The sequence below is a fragment of the Anomaloglossus baeobatrachus genome, chromosome 8 (genome assembly GCF_048569485.1).
Source record: "Anomaloglossus baeobatrachus isolate aAnoBae1 chromosome 8, aAnoBae1.hap1, whole genome shotgun sequence".
In the NCBI taxonomy this organism is placed as follows: domain Eukaryota; kingdom Metazoa; phylum Chordata; class Amphibia; order Anura; family Aromobatidae; genus Anomaloglossus; species Anomaloglossus baeobatrachus.
In genome coordinates, this window is record NC_134360.1 from 41,565,949 (window position 1) to 41,582,448 (window position 16,500).

The 16,500-nt window shown below is 47.8% G+C and overlaps 1 protein-coding gene across 1 annotated transcript in view; it reads right to left on the reverse strand.

Moving 5' to 3' along the window:
• Positions 1-16,500, reverse strand: part of EEFSEC (eukaryotic elongation factor, selenocysteine-tRNA specific) — a 202,818-nt gene that overhangs the window by 83,854 nt on the left and 102,464 nt on the right. Inside the window, exon 6 of the mRNA XM_075321509.1 lies at positions 6,447-6,603. Coding sequence (XP_075177624.1) covers positions 6,447-6,603 — 157 coding nt within the window. The remainder of the gene's footprint in view (positions 1-6,446; positions 6,604-16,500) is intronic.

Consider the following 16,500-nt stretch of genomic DNA (forward strand, 5'->3'; position numbering starts at 1 on the left):
TCATAGTTTACATGGTAATACGACCATTTGTCAACAGTGACGGATGAGATATTAAGGGTTTTTGTAAGAGAAATTCATGTGACGGCTCAGAAGCCCGGACAATTATCCTGTCTGATCCTACAATACATTATATGGGACGATCCTCCCGAGAGATAATTATAGGGGACTTCCACCATGATTAATTGTAAACTTATGCACAATGTCCAGCAACTTTAACCACGTAAAGCCCTTCATCGTCTCTAAAACTACAACTCTCAGCATGCCCCGACAACCTTTGGTCTGGAAGTTCTAGGTTTTTTAGCAGCTCTACTAACTGGTGGTTTTAGAGAACCTGCACCTACCACAAATGACCGGCTAGGGTTTGGGCCACCGTAACTTCCACGGGGTACATTCTAAGTGATGAACTGCTTGGGGTGCGATAACCATGATCATCCCTAATCCGAAGATCGAGGATTTAGAGTCCTGTTTGATTGCAGTGATGGTCATGCGAGCCCACCATCGTTCCATCCATTGTCTATAGAACTAATGTACCGTAGATACTTGCTTGCCGATCTTCATCAGTCCGTTGATTAAAGAGATTGTCCAGTCAAAGCAAATTATTACCTATCCTCAAGACATGTGATAACTGGTTGATCGTTGGAGGTCGGACACCAAATCGCCAGTACAAGGAACTTTTACCATGTAAAAATGGAAGAGCAGTGCACATGCTCGACCATACTCTATTTATTCCTATGGGGCTATTGAGTGTTGTGCTCCGCTTTTTCCAGCAGCTTCATAGGGAGTGAATGCAGAGTCGGATCTGGTGCAAAATCTTGGAATGGGATACCCAACAATCGGGAAACTATTACCTAGCCGCAGGGTAACTTGCAGTAACCGGACAACCCCTTTAATAAGTGGAGGCTCAGCCTCTGCTCCACAAAGACGCTGAGCTTCACAGCCTCATTTTTTGGAATCGGTGATGTCCTGGGGCTCAGACCCCCAGTGAATCCTTATCCTTCCGATAGGTAGTATTGGGCCAATATTCAAGGGATCGGTGATGTCCTGGGGCTCAGACCCCCAATGATTCCTTATCCTTCCGATAGGTGACAGGTTGTATTGGGCCAATATGCAAGGTTCAAGGGATCGGTGATGTCCTGGGGCTCAGACCCCCAGGGATTCCTTATCCTGCCAATAGATGACAAGTTGTATTGGGCCAAGCACAGGTTACACCATAAATGAAAAAGGTTCAAGGGTCCACAATGAGATGCACGTCTGTCTCGGCCCCATCACGCTGCAACAAGGAATGACGAATAGGGTGCACAAGAGCAGTTTTCTCCATTCATTTTATTTGGCAACTCAAAAATGGCTGCAAAAACAATTTTTGGAACGATTATAAAAATGTGAGGAGAGGCTCAAGAGCGTGCAGTCCCAATTTTGATATAAATGTGGGCCCTTGCAGTGGTACCATTCACAGAACAGACCATAAATGTACAAGATGGAAATTCCACGGGTGTCACAGATTGTGGAGCGAATTCTGATCCAAATCTGCTGTTAATTCTCTTTTCTTCGTGCAGATTAAGCGTCAGTCTCTGATTTTTTGCCTCCCTTTGCAGCGACCAAATCCATGACGTGTGAACTTTTCAGCGTCCTGATTAAATTGTGCCAGAGAATTAGATGGCGGATTAAAGGAATTTCTCTGCATTTACATACAAAAGTGAGCAGATTTCACATTGGATCATTACTTTTTGAAATGGTATTGACATGTAAAATTACTACGACCGGCGGACGACTCGCATAAAGTGGATGGAGGGTTCACAAACGAGACAGAGGGGGTCCATTTCAGAGTTTAGTACTTAATACAAAAAGAGACCCAACTTCGCAGCGTCCTGATTAAATTGTGCCGGAGTATTAGATGGCTGATTACAGGAATCTCTCTGAATTTATGCACAGAAATGAGCAGATTTCACTTTTTGCAATGATATTGACATGTAAAATTAGTACGAACGGCGGACGACTAGCAAAAAGTGGATGGAGGGTTCACAAACGAGATAGAGGGGGTCCATTTCAGAGTTTAGTACTTAATAAAACAGTGACCCAACTTCGCAGCATCCTGTTTAAATTGTGCCGGAGTATTGGATGGCGGATTAAAGGAATATATCTGCATTTATACACAGAAGCGAGCAGATTTCACATTGGATCATTACTTTTTGAAATGGTATTGACATGTAAAATTACTACGACCGGCGGACGACTCACATAAAGTGGATGGAGGGTTCACAAACGAGACAGAGGGGGTCCATTTCAAAGTGTAGTACTTAATGCAAACAGTTACCCAATCTGGGTAATACGATGTGTCCATATTAAGCTGATAGCCTAGGAGAACGCTGACAGTTTCGCTGAAATTCCCCTTTTACCGCGGGTGCGCGGGGAATATCTGTTTGGTTGGGCAATCAATATGGCTAAATGACTGCCGGCAGAGAGCGGCTCTCCTGCGCTGAAGGATGATGTTCATGAGCTGCTTCAACAAGACTCTAATGAACTTATCTCCCCCCATGTCATACTATCTTAACTCCGCCGCAAAAGACAATTTGTACAAGTGGACGGTCCCCGAGAAGAGTTTGATCCTTCTCCTGCAATGTATCCATCTTACTTATCCGTCCGCACTCCTCCACAATGAGGACCCGAAATCCACCATCCTGCTACAATGCGTATTATGGCGACATCATTTTATTCCACGCACATTTGCAATTTAATCATTTTCGGCTTCTTCCTTCCTTCGGAGGAAGAAACTATTTTTACCCCTGGATTATAAGAGCCGTCCATTCGCTGGGATACGGAGCTCTTTACACGACCATTGTACGCAGAATTGTCTGATTAGTCTGACGAGCATCAGACGCTCCCAGATAAAAAAAAAAAGTGATTTCCACAAAAGAGCTTCCGACACTGTGACACGGTAATTTTATCAAGTCACTTGACGCCAATTGATTATGTCGACAGGCGGAATTAGCGGCTGCCATCATTACGGAGCGCCGCACCTTCTACCAGGACATTGTATTTCCTCCACGTCTTCATAGAGCGATGAGGAGACCTCCTGAACATTAATGTATTTTCCCAGTCACACCACGGCGGCATCTTCACCATCACACAGCGGCATCTTCACCGTCACACTGTGGTGGCATCTTCTCCGTCACACCGCGGCGGCATCGTCTCCGTCACACCGCGGCGGCACATTCTCTATTCTATGGCGACGGCATCTTCTCCGTCACACGGCGGCGGCATCTTCCCTGTCATATTGCGGCAGCATCTTCTCCGTCACACCGCGGCGGCACCTTCTCTATTCTATGGCGGCGGCATCTTCTCCGTCACCCGGCGGCGGCATCTTCTCCATCACATCGCAAGGGCATCTTCTCTATGGCGGCATCTTCTCTGCTCCACGGCGGTGGCATCTTCCCCGTCACACCATAGCGGTATCTTCCCCACCACACTGCGGCGGCATCTTCCCCATCACATTGCGGCAGCATCTTCTCCGTCACACGGCGGCAGCATCTTCTCTATTCTATGGCGGCGGCATCTTCTCTGTTCCACGACGGTGGCATCTTCCCCGTCACACCATAGCGGTATCTTCCCCGTCACACAGCGGCGGCATCTACCCAGTCACATTGCGGCGGCATTTTCCCCGTCACATGGAAGCGGCATCTTCTCCATCACAGGACAGCGACATCTTCTCCTTCACATTGCGAGGGCATCTTCTCTGTCCCATGGCGGCAGCACCTTCTCCGTCACACCGCGGCGGCACCTTCTCCGTCACACCGCGGCGGCACCTTCTCCGTCACACCGCGGTGGCACCTTCTCCGTCACACCGCGGCAGCATTTTCCCCGTCACATCGTGGCATCTTCCCCGTCACACCGTGGCGGCATCTTCTCCGTCACACCGTGGCGGCATCTTCTCCGTCACACCGTGGAGGCATCTTCTCCGTCACACCGTGGAGGCATCTTCTCCGTCACACCGTGGAGGCATCTTCTCCGTCACACCGTGGAGGCATCTTCTCCGTCACACCGTGGAGGCATCTTCTCCGTCACATCGTGGAGGCATCTTCTCCGTCACATCGTGGCGGCATCTTCTCCGTCACATCGTGGAGGCATCTTCTCCGTCACATCGTGGCGGCATCTTCTCCGTCACATCGTGGAGGCATCTTCTCCGTCACATCGTGGAGGCATCTTCTCCGTCACATCGTGGAGGCATCTTCTCCGTCACACCGCGGCGGCATCTTCTCCGTCACACCGCGGCGGCATCTTCTCCGTCACACCGCGGCGGCATCTTCTCCGTCACACCGCGGCGGCATCTTCTCCGTCACAACGCGGCATCCTCCTGATTTCTTTATGTGCATTTTGCTGCTGCACCCACGTGCCACATTTCGGTCTTAGGGGTCATTAAGACAAATTATAAGGTCATGTTCACACATTGGGTTAAAGGGCTTGTCCTATGCGGTGTACGGAGCGGAGCTATTCTGCTGCTGCACAGTTTACATCCACAGCTGATCGTGGGGTCCACGATGTCAGGCCCCCACTAATCTGATAGGGATAAGTCATCAATATCCCAGAGAACCTTATTAATATCTGATTCATTTCCAGGGCTGTGTCCTCAGATTTGCAGATCCGCACAAGGCATCTGCCCCGCTGTGAATCATGCCGATGTTTCCACTCAATTTCCACAGCAGATTTTTCCTTTTCCGTCCTGCAGCTGGAAATTTATGTAAAAACTTTACAAGTCCAACCAAACCTGGACTAGTCCTGCTCACATATCGGAGGAGATTGTTACAATTGTCTCCAGTCAATGCAACCATTTGCCTTGTAAATGGCTGATACATTGTAACAAACGATCAGGACAGGTTCACGTCGATAGCGCTGCAGTCAATCAGTCAGATCAGCACCTTGTACTGTTAACTTGCTGAGCTCACTGGTTGGCTGCAGCGCTGTGGACGTGAATCATTGCAGACACTGGGTGCAGCAGAGGAGACTCGGCGTTGGACCTGGGGAGGGGGAATAAAGCACAATTAGAAGGAGAGAGGTTTTTTGAAAACCCCTTTAAGCTCTAGATGATTTCTCCCATACTAGAATGATTGCCGTCTGTAGTCAGATCTACAGAAATCAGGGAAATTAATGCGTGACCTCCCTGGGAACAGTGCCCGAGCTCTGAACAGTAGGGCGATGCTGCGCGGTGTCGCAATCCCCATTTACAAGGTCACGAAGTAGAGAGGAAGCGAGGAGGAAATGTTTAAAGTCCTAGCGCTCGGGGAAGACCACAAGAAGCCTTCTATGGTATGCGGAGCCATCAAAGGCCGCGTCAGGAAAAGGATCCTATAGGGAAGTAATCTGCGGGGCCGGACAGACTGCGGGAGGGGGGGAGGAATCTGATCAATTGATCCAAATGAAATAAAAAAACAAAACAAAACCACAAACAGGATGCAGGGCCATTATCCACAGCGCTGAACTGTGCAGGAATGTGAACTGCAGCTCATATGTGCAGCGTCATCTCCCTCCTCCCCCACCCAGAACGCACAATATCTCTGCAAAGTCAGTCACAGCAGTATGACCAAGCCTGCAAATAGTCTTTGCTGACCCCAAAAAAGACCCCACATCCTATCCTCAGCCAGGTCAGTTACAGTCTTGACCACCAGTGTTCATTTAAAGGGACTTTACAGTTTGTACAATCCATTTAAAGGGATTGTCGCATATTTATGAGGGGCAAATACAACCACTAAAGGGTCTTCTGATTCTTTGGCGCTGTTCTAAGTCACTTTCTTTACGACATCTTTATTGTTTTCTGGGTTTTTATGGGATATTCTCATCACAGCTGATCCCAGTCTGGTGTTGGGGGAGCCGCGTTCTCTACACGGTCTTCATATATCTTACCTTTACGACATATCATTTGGCGGAAAAAACCCTTAAAGGGACTCGGTCAGCAGATTTCTGCAATGTAACCTGAAGACAGCATGCTGCCTCCATTCTATCACAGTCTTTTTTTGGTTAACCTGAAATGTTAGCTTAAGCCTTTTATCTTTATCATTAGTGGGTCTCAGCAGAGCATGAGTTGTAGTCCGACTCTGCCCCCCTCTATGATTAGCAGCTTCTGTCTATGGAAATGTACACTGAAAGCCTGGGACAGTGGCAGCTCTCAAAGCTCTACTACATGCAAAATCTCACATCTTTCAGAACGGCTGCAGCCACTAATCTAAGTGATACATCATTGAACTCAGGGGCTCTTTGCCTACATCATGCTGTTCTCAGATGAGGTTGCAAAAATCTGCTGACAGATTCCCTTTAAGGAGGAATGCTGCAAAACTGCTGTTTGCGTGTGCTGCCCCAATACTGTGCAATACTGCTCCCACATGTTTTGGGGGGCTTCACATATATTCAGGCGGCTTTCACACAGTCATCACATAAATAGGCTGATTACATGGACTCACTGGGGATTCGGACTTTGAACTTGCCGCTCTGGCCGAAGCTTCCTTCAATGGCGCCTTCCTCTCCCGTCGACAGCTTCACCTTCAGTCCCACGAACAGCTGGATATTCGTCTCCTTTTTAAACAGGGAACGTCCGATTACGCTGTAGTCGTCGTTGACCTGCAGGGGGCAGAGAGGAGGCAGAAGATCAGCGCTGAGTGCAAAGTGTTTGCAGAGCATTATAGGGGCCACATCTGCATTATCCGGACCCCCCTGGTTAACTGCGTCCTTTACATGCAGCCTCACAAACAGGGCCATTTAAAGGGGATGTACAGGATTGGAGCTCAACACCACTGATCGGTAATACCACACATGACCTGTGGGCAGGGGGGGGGGGGGGCGCTGTTTTAGAAATCAACCTCTTTGCTGCACATCCAATCCCGGACTGAGCCAGGTCACCAGACTGAATATGATTGGACACAAACCAAAGTGGATCATCTAGAAAAAAAAAACCTTTAAAAAGGGGTCAAATGTATTCCTCTCCTTAAATACTCTGTGCTGTTTAAAGACCCTTTTCCTTGCATAATCTACCTGGAAAGTTTGCAAACTCCTATCAGTCTCCATTATATTGCACAGGTCACTTTCCCCTGCAAGATCAACACACTCCTCTCCATAAATGTCAGAGGCAAATTACCGATCCCCCGCTTCTCCTATTCCGCTGCTACCCAGTTCCCCTCGACATGCGGGAAATGCTGCTCAGCCAACCATTGGCCCTGGTTGTTCAGTGATTGACCGAGCGGACATTTTTGGAAGCATAGAGTCGGTGAAGGTCAGAATAGAAGCAATAGGCAAATGCTGCACAGCCAACCATTGGCCCTGGTGGTTCAGGGACTGACCAAGCGGACATTTTTTGGAATTTCGGAAGCATAGAGCCGGTGAAGGTTAGAATAGGAGGAATAGGGAAATGCTGCACAGCCAATCATTGGCCCTGGTGGTTCAGTGACTGACCGAGCAGACATTTTTTGGAAGCATAGAGCCGGTGCGGGTCAGAATAGGAGCAATAGGGAAATGCTGCACAGCCAATCATTGGCCCTGGTGGTTCAGTGATTGACCGAGCAGACATTTTTTGGAAGCATAGAGCCGGTGCGGGTCAGAATAGGAGTAATAAGGAAATGCTGCTCAGCCAACCATTGGCCCTGGTGGTTCAGTCATTGACCGAGCGGACATTTTTTGGAATTTTGGAAGCATACAGCCGGTGAAGGTTAGAATAGGAGCAATAGGCAAATGCTGCTCAGCCAACCATTGGCCCTGGTGGTTCAGTAATGGACCGAGCGGACATTTTTGGAAGCATAGATCCGGTGAGGGTCAGAATAGGAGCAATAGGGAAATGCTGCACAGCCAACCATTGGCCCTGGTGGTTCAGTGAGTGACCGAGCGGACATTTTTCGAAACCATAGAGCCGGTGAGGGTCAGAACAGGAACAACAGAGGATCGGAGGAGGTAAGTGTTAGAAAAAATAGTTTAGAGACCCTTCTCCATGCACAAACTCTGCATTTTATTGTCAGGTCACTTTCCCCTACAAGATCAACACACTCCTCTTCCGCTGTTCTCTATAGTTTCCAGATTGGATAGGCAGTTTCTACGCAGCGTGTCCTGTCCCTTTAAGTCTAGCCATCCCTCCCCGCCCCGGCACACCAGGCATCTAATAGACGTTCTGCAGCCGCCACTGTGAACCGGTCGGACGCACACGCCGTGCCAAAACAAAGGTTGAAAGTTTAGAGGATATTAACAAGCGATTGTGCAACAGAAAGAAAGGAGAAAAAAAAAAGCGGCGTATACACAAATGTACTGAGAGCTCATAAATACGCTGGGTCAACATCACGCGGCTTTTATTTCCAGCCAGCGCGCCTTTATTAGCGACGCGAGCGCGACACGACGGCTTCCCCGACTCGCGCTGTCAGGACGGCACTTAGTGCCTGCGCCGCTCAGCCAGATCCGGACAGACATCAAAGCCAGGAGCTATTTATCCTGGCGTCTACGGGGGAAAGGGGGGGCGGCGCAGATAGCGGGGGTCACTGGGCGTAGACCGCATTATCCTAGCACAAAAAACGTGAAATTCGGGAAAAAGCAAGACCCATCCGGCTCCGAGTTTGTAACTTTACATGGGACTGCGGATAAAACAGCTGCATCTGCAAACAATGACAAACTCCGCTCTGCTGCGTCATATGGCGTTAGACCAATCAGATTTCAGATAATTTTTTGGGTCAGTGAGAGGAGTGATCTGATTGGTTGCACAAGGTTTTGTATATATATAAAAAGGGACTTTGGAATTTTAAAAAGGGGGTGTCCACACTGGAGCCCCCCAAAGCTGTGTCCCGACATACCAAGACAATGCGCAGACGGCTGGATGTCCATGGGTGCCATGCAATATTTCACACCTGTGATTGCTGGGGGTGGAGCGGACCAGTGAATGCAGCAGTACTGAGCATGTGCGACCACCACTACTATATGGTCGCACATGCTCAGTACTACTCCAGTCACCTAGGGGACTTTATCCTCCCCATTGTTGGCATCGGTAGGGGTCAAAGCAGTGAGATGACAGTCAATCATACATTTATCCTCCCTCTTTGGATAGTTGATAAACGTCGTTTATGGGGGAACCCCACTAATTCGTGTATGGGGGGGAATCCGACTATTCCTGACAGGTGGTATTTGGGGAAAGTAGGATTGGGATTGTTGAAATCCAATCCCTGATCCTTTGGTTAGGAGCAACTGTTTATTCATCTTTCCCCATTGAAAACATATGCAGGCTCAAGCAAGCTGAGTGTGCATGGGGGAGATCGCTTTGCCAGACACCTATAGTTTTAATTCACCATCCAATAATACAAAAGATTGGATAATCCAGTCCTATAGACATCAACATGATAAAGACTTGTGATTAAAAGTAACGTTCTCTTTTAAATATTAGTCTCTGAGCATTGCTCTTGGGGACCATGGCTGTTGGGGGACAGTGTATTATATTGGTGTCCTTTAAATATTAGTCCCTGAGCACTACTCTTGGGGATCATAGCTGTTGGGGGACAGTGTATTATATTGGTGTCCTTTACATATTAGTCCCTGAGCATTGCTCTTGGGGACCATGGCTGTTGGGGGACAGTGTATTATATTGGTGTCCTTTACATATTAGTCCCTGAGTATTGCTCTTGGGGACCATGGCTGTTGGGGGACAGTGTATTATATTGGTGTCCTTTACATATTAGTCTCTGAGCATTGCTCTTGGGGACCATGGCTGTTGGGGGACAGTATGATATTGGTGTCCTTTAAATATTAGTCCCTGAGCAATGCTCTTGGGGACCATGGCTGCTGGGGGACAGTGTATGATATTGGTGTCCTTTCAATATTAGTCTCTGAGCATTGCTCTTGGGGACCATGGCTGTTGGGGGACAGTGTACGATATTGGTGTCCACACATTGCTCTGTCACCCTATCTGCTTTCGACAGTCTGTACAACCAAAGGGCGGACGCTCCTATGCACTTAACCGATGCAGTCTCTCCTACGGAGGTTCATACTTGGGGATCAGACTTATCACAGTGTTTATAGGTTATAAACTATAAAATCCTTTTAGGCATCGCAATGCAACAGATGTGAACAGTGGCCAATTGTAGCCTCTCATCTCCCCACTTATAATGTGGCATCTCATCATCAGACGTCGCTGGCACCCCCTTCCCCCCCCCCCCGGCTCTGTTGTTTTTAATGTCTGAAGCCTCCCGGCGTCTGCTGGTATCAGTTACTGTTTGTTCTTGCAGAAAGTGACTGCAGCGAAGGTGAGAAACCCAAATAATAGGATAATTGTGGCACATTCCGGGCTGCCGAGGTGAGAGCGCAGCCCAAACAATGTCAGAGGGAACGACGCAGGCGACGAGCGCTGCACCCGGGGACGGTCTGTAACGAGCAAGTCAACTGGAGGAGGCGCAGGAGCTGGGAGCCAGTCCATAACAAGTTCATTGACCAAAGGAGCCATGGTTCAAGAGAAGCACCCCGGGGCAGGTCCATAACAAGTGTATCAAACAGAGGAGCCACGGACCGAACGCAGCACCTGGGGACCGGTCTGTAACGAGAGCATCGACCAGAGGAGCCGCGTACCGAGCACAGCATCCAGGGGGGTAGTCCGTAACGAGAGCATCTACCAAAGGAGCTGCGTACCGAGCACAGCACCCGGGGGGCTAGTCCGTAACGAGAGCATCAACCAGAGGAGCCGCGTACCGAGCACAGCACCCGGGGGGCTAGTCTGTAACGAAAGCATGAACAATGGAGTCACAGACTGAGCGCAGCACATGAGGGGCCGGTCCATAAGGAGCGCATCGACCTGAGGTATCGCAGATCGCGAGCAGCACCCAGGGGGCTAATCCATAATGAGAGCATTGACAATGGAGCCACAGACTGAGTACAGCACCCGGGGGCCGGTCCGTAATGAGCGCATCGACCAAAGGATTCACGGACTGAGCACAGCACAAGGGCGGCCAGTCCATAAGAGCTCATTGACAAGAGGAGCTGCGAATCGAGAGCAGTACCCGGGTGACCGGTCCGTAACAAGCGCATCAACCAGAGGAGCCACGGATTAGAGACTGCACCCAAGAGGCCGGTCTGTAACAAGCGCATAGAGCAGAGGAGCCGCAGAATGAGTGTAGCACCTGGGGGCCAGTCCATAAGAGAGCATCAACCAAAGGAGCCACAGAATGGGGACTGCACCCGGTGGGCCGATCCATAACAAGCGCATCGACCAGAGGAGCCACGGACTGAGGACTGCACCCGGGGAGCCGGTCTGTAGCGAGAGCATCGACCAGAGGGGCCGCGTACCGAGCATGGACAATGGAGCCGTAGACTGAGCGCAGCACACAAGGGGCCGGTCTGTAAGGAGCGCATTGACCAGTGGAGTCGCAGATCGCGAGCAGCAATCGGGGGCAGGTCCATAACGAGCGCATCGACCAGAGGAGTCACGTACCAAGCACAGCACTCGGGGGGCTAGTCCGTAACAAGAGCATGGACAATGGAGCCGCAGACTGAGCGCAGGGGGCTGGTCCATAACAAGCGCATCAACCAGAGGAGCCACAGACTGAGCACAGCACGAAGGGGGCCAGTCCATAAGAGCTCATTGACAAGAGGAGCTGCGGATCGAGCGTGGCACCCGAGTGGCCGGTCCGTAATGAGTGCATCAACAAGAGGAGCCATGGACTAAAGACTGCACGATCCGTAACAAGCGCATAGAGCAGAGGAGCGACAAAATGAGCGTAGCACCTGGGGGCCGGTCCATAACGAGCGCATCAACCAAAGGAGACACAGAATGGAGACTGCACCCGGTGGGCCGATCCATAACAAGTGCATCAACCAGAGGAGATACGGACGGAGGACTGCAAGCGGGGGGCTGGTCTGTAATGAGCGCATAGAACAAAGGAGCCGTAAACAGAGCACAGCACCCGGGGGGCTGGTCCTTAACGAGCGCATCGACCTGCAGTGCCACGAACTGAGCGCGGCACCCTAAGGGGGGCGGTCCGTAACGAGCGCATCAACCATAGGACCCGCGGACTGAGCGCAGCATCCGAGGGGTCAGTCCAAAACTAACGCATCGACCAGAGGAGTTGCGGACCGCTGCTACAGATGTAGCTTCATCCAAGTGAATTTGAGAATGGGGGCCAGCTGCTGTTGATGGATCTTGTTAAAGTTGTAAATTGGGCTAACTGATGTTCATGGATTCAGCTAAAGCTGAAAATTAGGCTTGCTGCTCCTGATGGATCCGACCAAAAACTATAAAATTAGGCTAGCTGCTGTTGATGGATCTGGATAGAGCTGTAAATTGGGATAGCTGCTGTTCATGGATCTGGATACAGCTGTAAATTGGGTTAGCTGCTGTTCATGGATCTGGATACAGCTGTAAATTGGGTTAGCTGCTGTTCATGGATCTAGATACAGCTGTAAATTGGGCTAGCTGCTGTTGATGGATCCGGTTACAGTAGTAAACTGGGTTAGCTTCTGTTGATGGATCCGGCTATAGTTGTAAATTGGGCTAGTTGCTGTTGATGGATCCGGTTACAGTAGTAAACTGGGTTAGCTGCTGTTGATGGATCCGGCTATAGTTGTATATTGGGCTAGCTGCTGCTCATCAAAGAGGCTACAGTTGGAAAATTGTGCAAGCTGCTGTTGATGGATCCGGCTAAAGGTGTGAATTAGGTTAACTGCTGTTGAGTGATTAATGTAACTGTCAACAAGGCTAGCTGCTGTTAATGGATCCAGTACAATCTGGCAGACAAACTAGCTACTGATGGATCCAGATGTTTTTGATGCGTCCCAGTTAAATATGTAAAGCCAGCTGGATCCAGTTAAAATTGTTAATTAGGCTTTCTGCTGTTGATGGATCTGGGTAAATTTGTCTTGATACTTTGGGATTACAGGGGTGCAGGCACTGAACAGGCTGTGGGTCTGACTAGTAGTATGCAAGAAGACTGACAATCAATGACTAGTCAGAAGATGGAGGTCGGCAGCGCACAGACGAGTCCAGATCCAGGTTGTGGATGTGTATACGGCTCATCTCCAGCGGACAGGCTTCCTGGGGGGCTGCGGATCAGTATGAGGCACACGCTGTGCACATCATGCCGCATGCCCGACCCCATTCGCCCCACACCCCCCTCCTCGTCCCATACCATCGCCCAGAGGGGCTGCAGAACAGAGAAGGTTTTACATATTATTGTTCTCATAAAGGGAAATTATTTGCAAATCTGCAAATATTTTAATGGTGTAGCACAGAAGAAGTGCGGAGAAAGTGGGCAGAAAGGATTTACATAAGTGCAGACCCCGCAAGAGACGAAGCAATGGTGTAAAGAGGGAATTACTGTGCTACCGTTTTGTGTACACAGCTCCTATGCAGAGCTTTGTGTACACAGCTCCTATGCAGAGCTTTGTGTACACAGCTCCTATGCAGAACTCTGTGTACACAGCTCCTATGCAGAGCTTTGTGTCTCCGCGGTAACAGGCTACAGACAGTTATGTGTTCGTCCCTCTTCTGATTATCCTATGGATACTTTTTAATCCTTTAAGAAACCTTTATGTTAAAGGGGTTGTCTAATATTATAAAAAAAAAAAAACTACTTTCTTCCAAAAACAGCGCTACCTCTATTTACAGGTTGTGTCTGGTATTACAGCGCAGCATTAACTAAAGTGAATGAGGTTGACCTGCAATACCGCACACGACCTGTAGACCGGGATGGCAGTGTTTGAGGAGGTAACAAGCCAGATTTTTCATAATCCTGCACGACCCCTTTAATCTTCAGTGTTAGATGCAATATATTTACAGCTCAGACCTGTGGCCATCCTGCCGTCCCGCCGACCGTCCTGCCGTCCCGTCCTGCCGCACCGGTAACCGTCCTGCCGTCCCGCCGACCGTCCTGCCGTCCCATCCTGCCGCGCACTGTCCCGTCCTGCCGCACCGCCAACCGTCCTAGAGCACCGCCAACCGTCCTAGAGCACCGCCAACCGTCCTAGAGCACCGCCCCGCCAACCGTCCTGCCGTCTGCCCTGTCGTCCCTCCGACCTTCCTGCCGTCTCGCCGACCCACAGAACATGATCTGGACAACTTACCGATCACAGATCAGTCCTCGCCCTCCTGATTTTACTTTTCGCAGTCCCCCTTTCCCTCCTCACCATGCCCGTACATTTATTACATACGTTCTCCCCTTTATGTTTATGGGGTTGTATTATTTTTCTTATTTTCTGGCCAAAATAAACTAAATGACAAGAAACAAATAAAAAAAACAATAATCTTCCATCAGAAAGAGAAAGACATTTTTTTATGAGCGTAGAAGCTTGTAAACCCCTGCGAGTCCTCGGTGTCTGCCAGGTGTGGACACAGTTAATGGGCACGGCCGCTCGTAAGCAGATCCACCGCCAAACCACACACATGTACACACACACACACACACACAAATACATACATAAACACGCAGGCATGTATACACATACACACACAAATACATAAACACACAGGTATGTATACACACACACACAAATACATACATAAACACACAGGCATGTATACACATACACACAAATACATACATAAACACACAGGCATGTATACACATACACACAAATACATACATAAACACACAGGCATGTATACACATACACACACAAATACATAAACACACAGGTATGTATACACACACACAAATACATACATAAACACACAGGCATGTATACACATACACACACAAATACATAAACACACAGGCATGTATACACATACACACACAAATACATACATAAACACACAGGCATGTATACACATACACACACAAATACATAAACACACAGGTATGTATACACATACACACAAATACATACATAAACACACAGGCATGTATACACATACACACATAAATACATAAACACACAGGTATGTGTATACATGCCTGTGTGTTTATGTATGTATTTGTGTGTATGTGTATACATACCTGTGTGTTTATGTATTTGTGTGTGTATGTGTATACATGCCTGTGTGTTTATGTATGTATTTGTGTGTGTATGTGTATACATGCCTGTGTGTTTATGTATTTGTGTGTATGTGTATACATGCCTGTGTGGTTATGTATGTATATGTGTGTATGTGTATACATGCCTGTGTGTTTATGTATATGTGTGTGTATGTGTATACATGCCTGTGTGTTTATGTATGTATTTGTGTGTATGTGTATACATACACACACAAATACATAAACACACAGGTATGTATACACATACACACAAATACATACATAAACACACAGGCATGTATACACATACACACATAAATACATAAACACACAGGTATGTGTATACATGCCTGTGTGTTTATGTATGTATTTGTGTGTATGTGTATACATACCTGTGTGTTTATGTATTTGTGTGTGTATGTATACACATACACACAAATACATACATAAACACACAGGCATGTATACACATACACACACATATACATAAACACACAGGCATGTATACACATACACACATATACATACATAACCACACAGGCATGTATACACATACACACAAATACATACATAAACACACAGGCATGTATACACATACACACATATACATACATAAACACACAGGCATGTATACACATACACACAAATACATACATAAACAGACAGGCATGTATACACATACACACAAATACATACATAAACACACAGGCATGTATACACATACACACAAATACATACATAAACACACAGGCATGTATTACACACACACACAAACACACACACACACACACACACACACACATCTACACACTCTAGTAGATACATATACACACAAATACATACATACACACAGGCATGAATACACATATACACACATACTATACATCCACACATATATAAACACATACTCATCTACACGTTTTAATAGATATATATACACACAAATACATAAACACACAGACATATACACACAGATAAACAGACATGTATACACATACATACACACAAATACATAAATAGAAACACAGACATATACACACAAATACATATATACATACACACAATTGCAAACACATCTACACACACACACACACACTAATAGATACATATGCACACAAATACATAAATAGCCACCAAGACACGTACACACACAAATAGAACCAGAGACATCTACACTCAAATACATTTACACACCTACACAGAGGTATGTACACATACAGACACAAACACAAATCTAAACACAAATACACACAGACATGTATACAAATACATACACACATACGTACACCCATAAATAGATACAGACGTATATACATACACAGAAATACATAGACATAAGGCCCCTTTACACACAGACTTTCTAGTGATCCCAGCAGCGATCCCACCAGCGATCCCGACTTGGCTGAGATCACTGGAAAGTCTCTAACAGTCGCTGGTGAGCTGTCAAACCGGCAGATCTGGCCAACGACGCAGCAGCGATACGGCCCTGCAGAACCACCTCGCTGGTCGTTGGGACGTGACTAACACCTATGTTAGGGGTTTTGTGTTTGGCGTT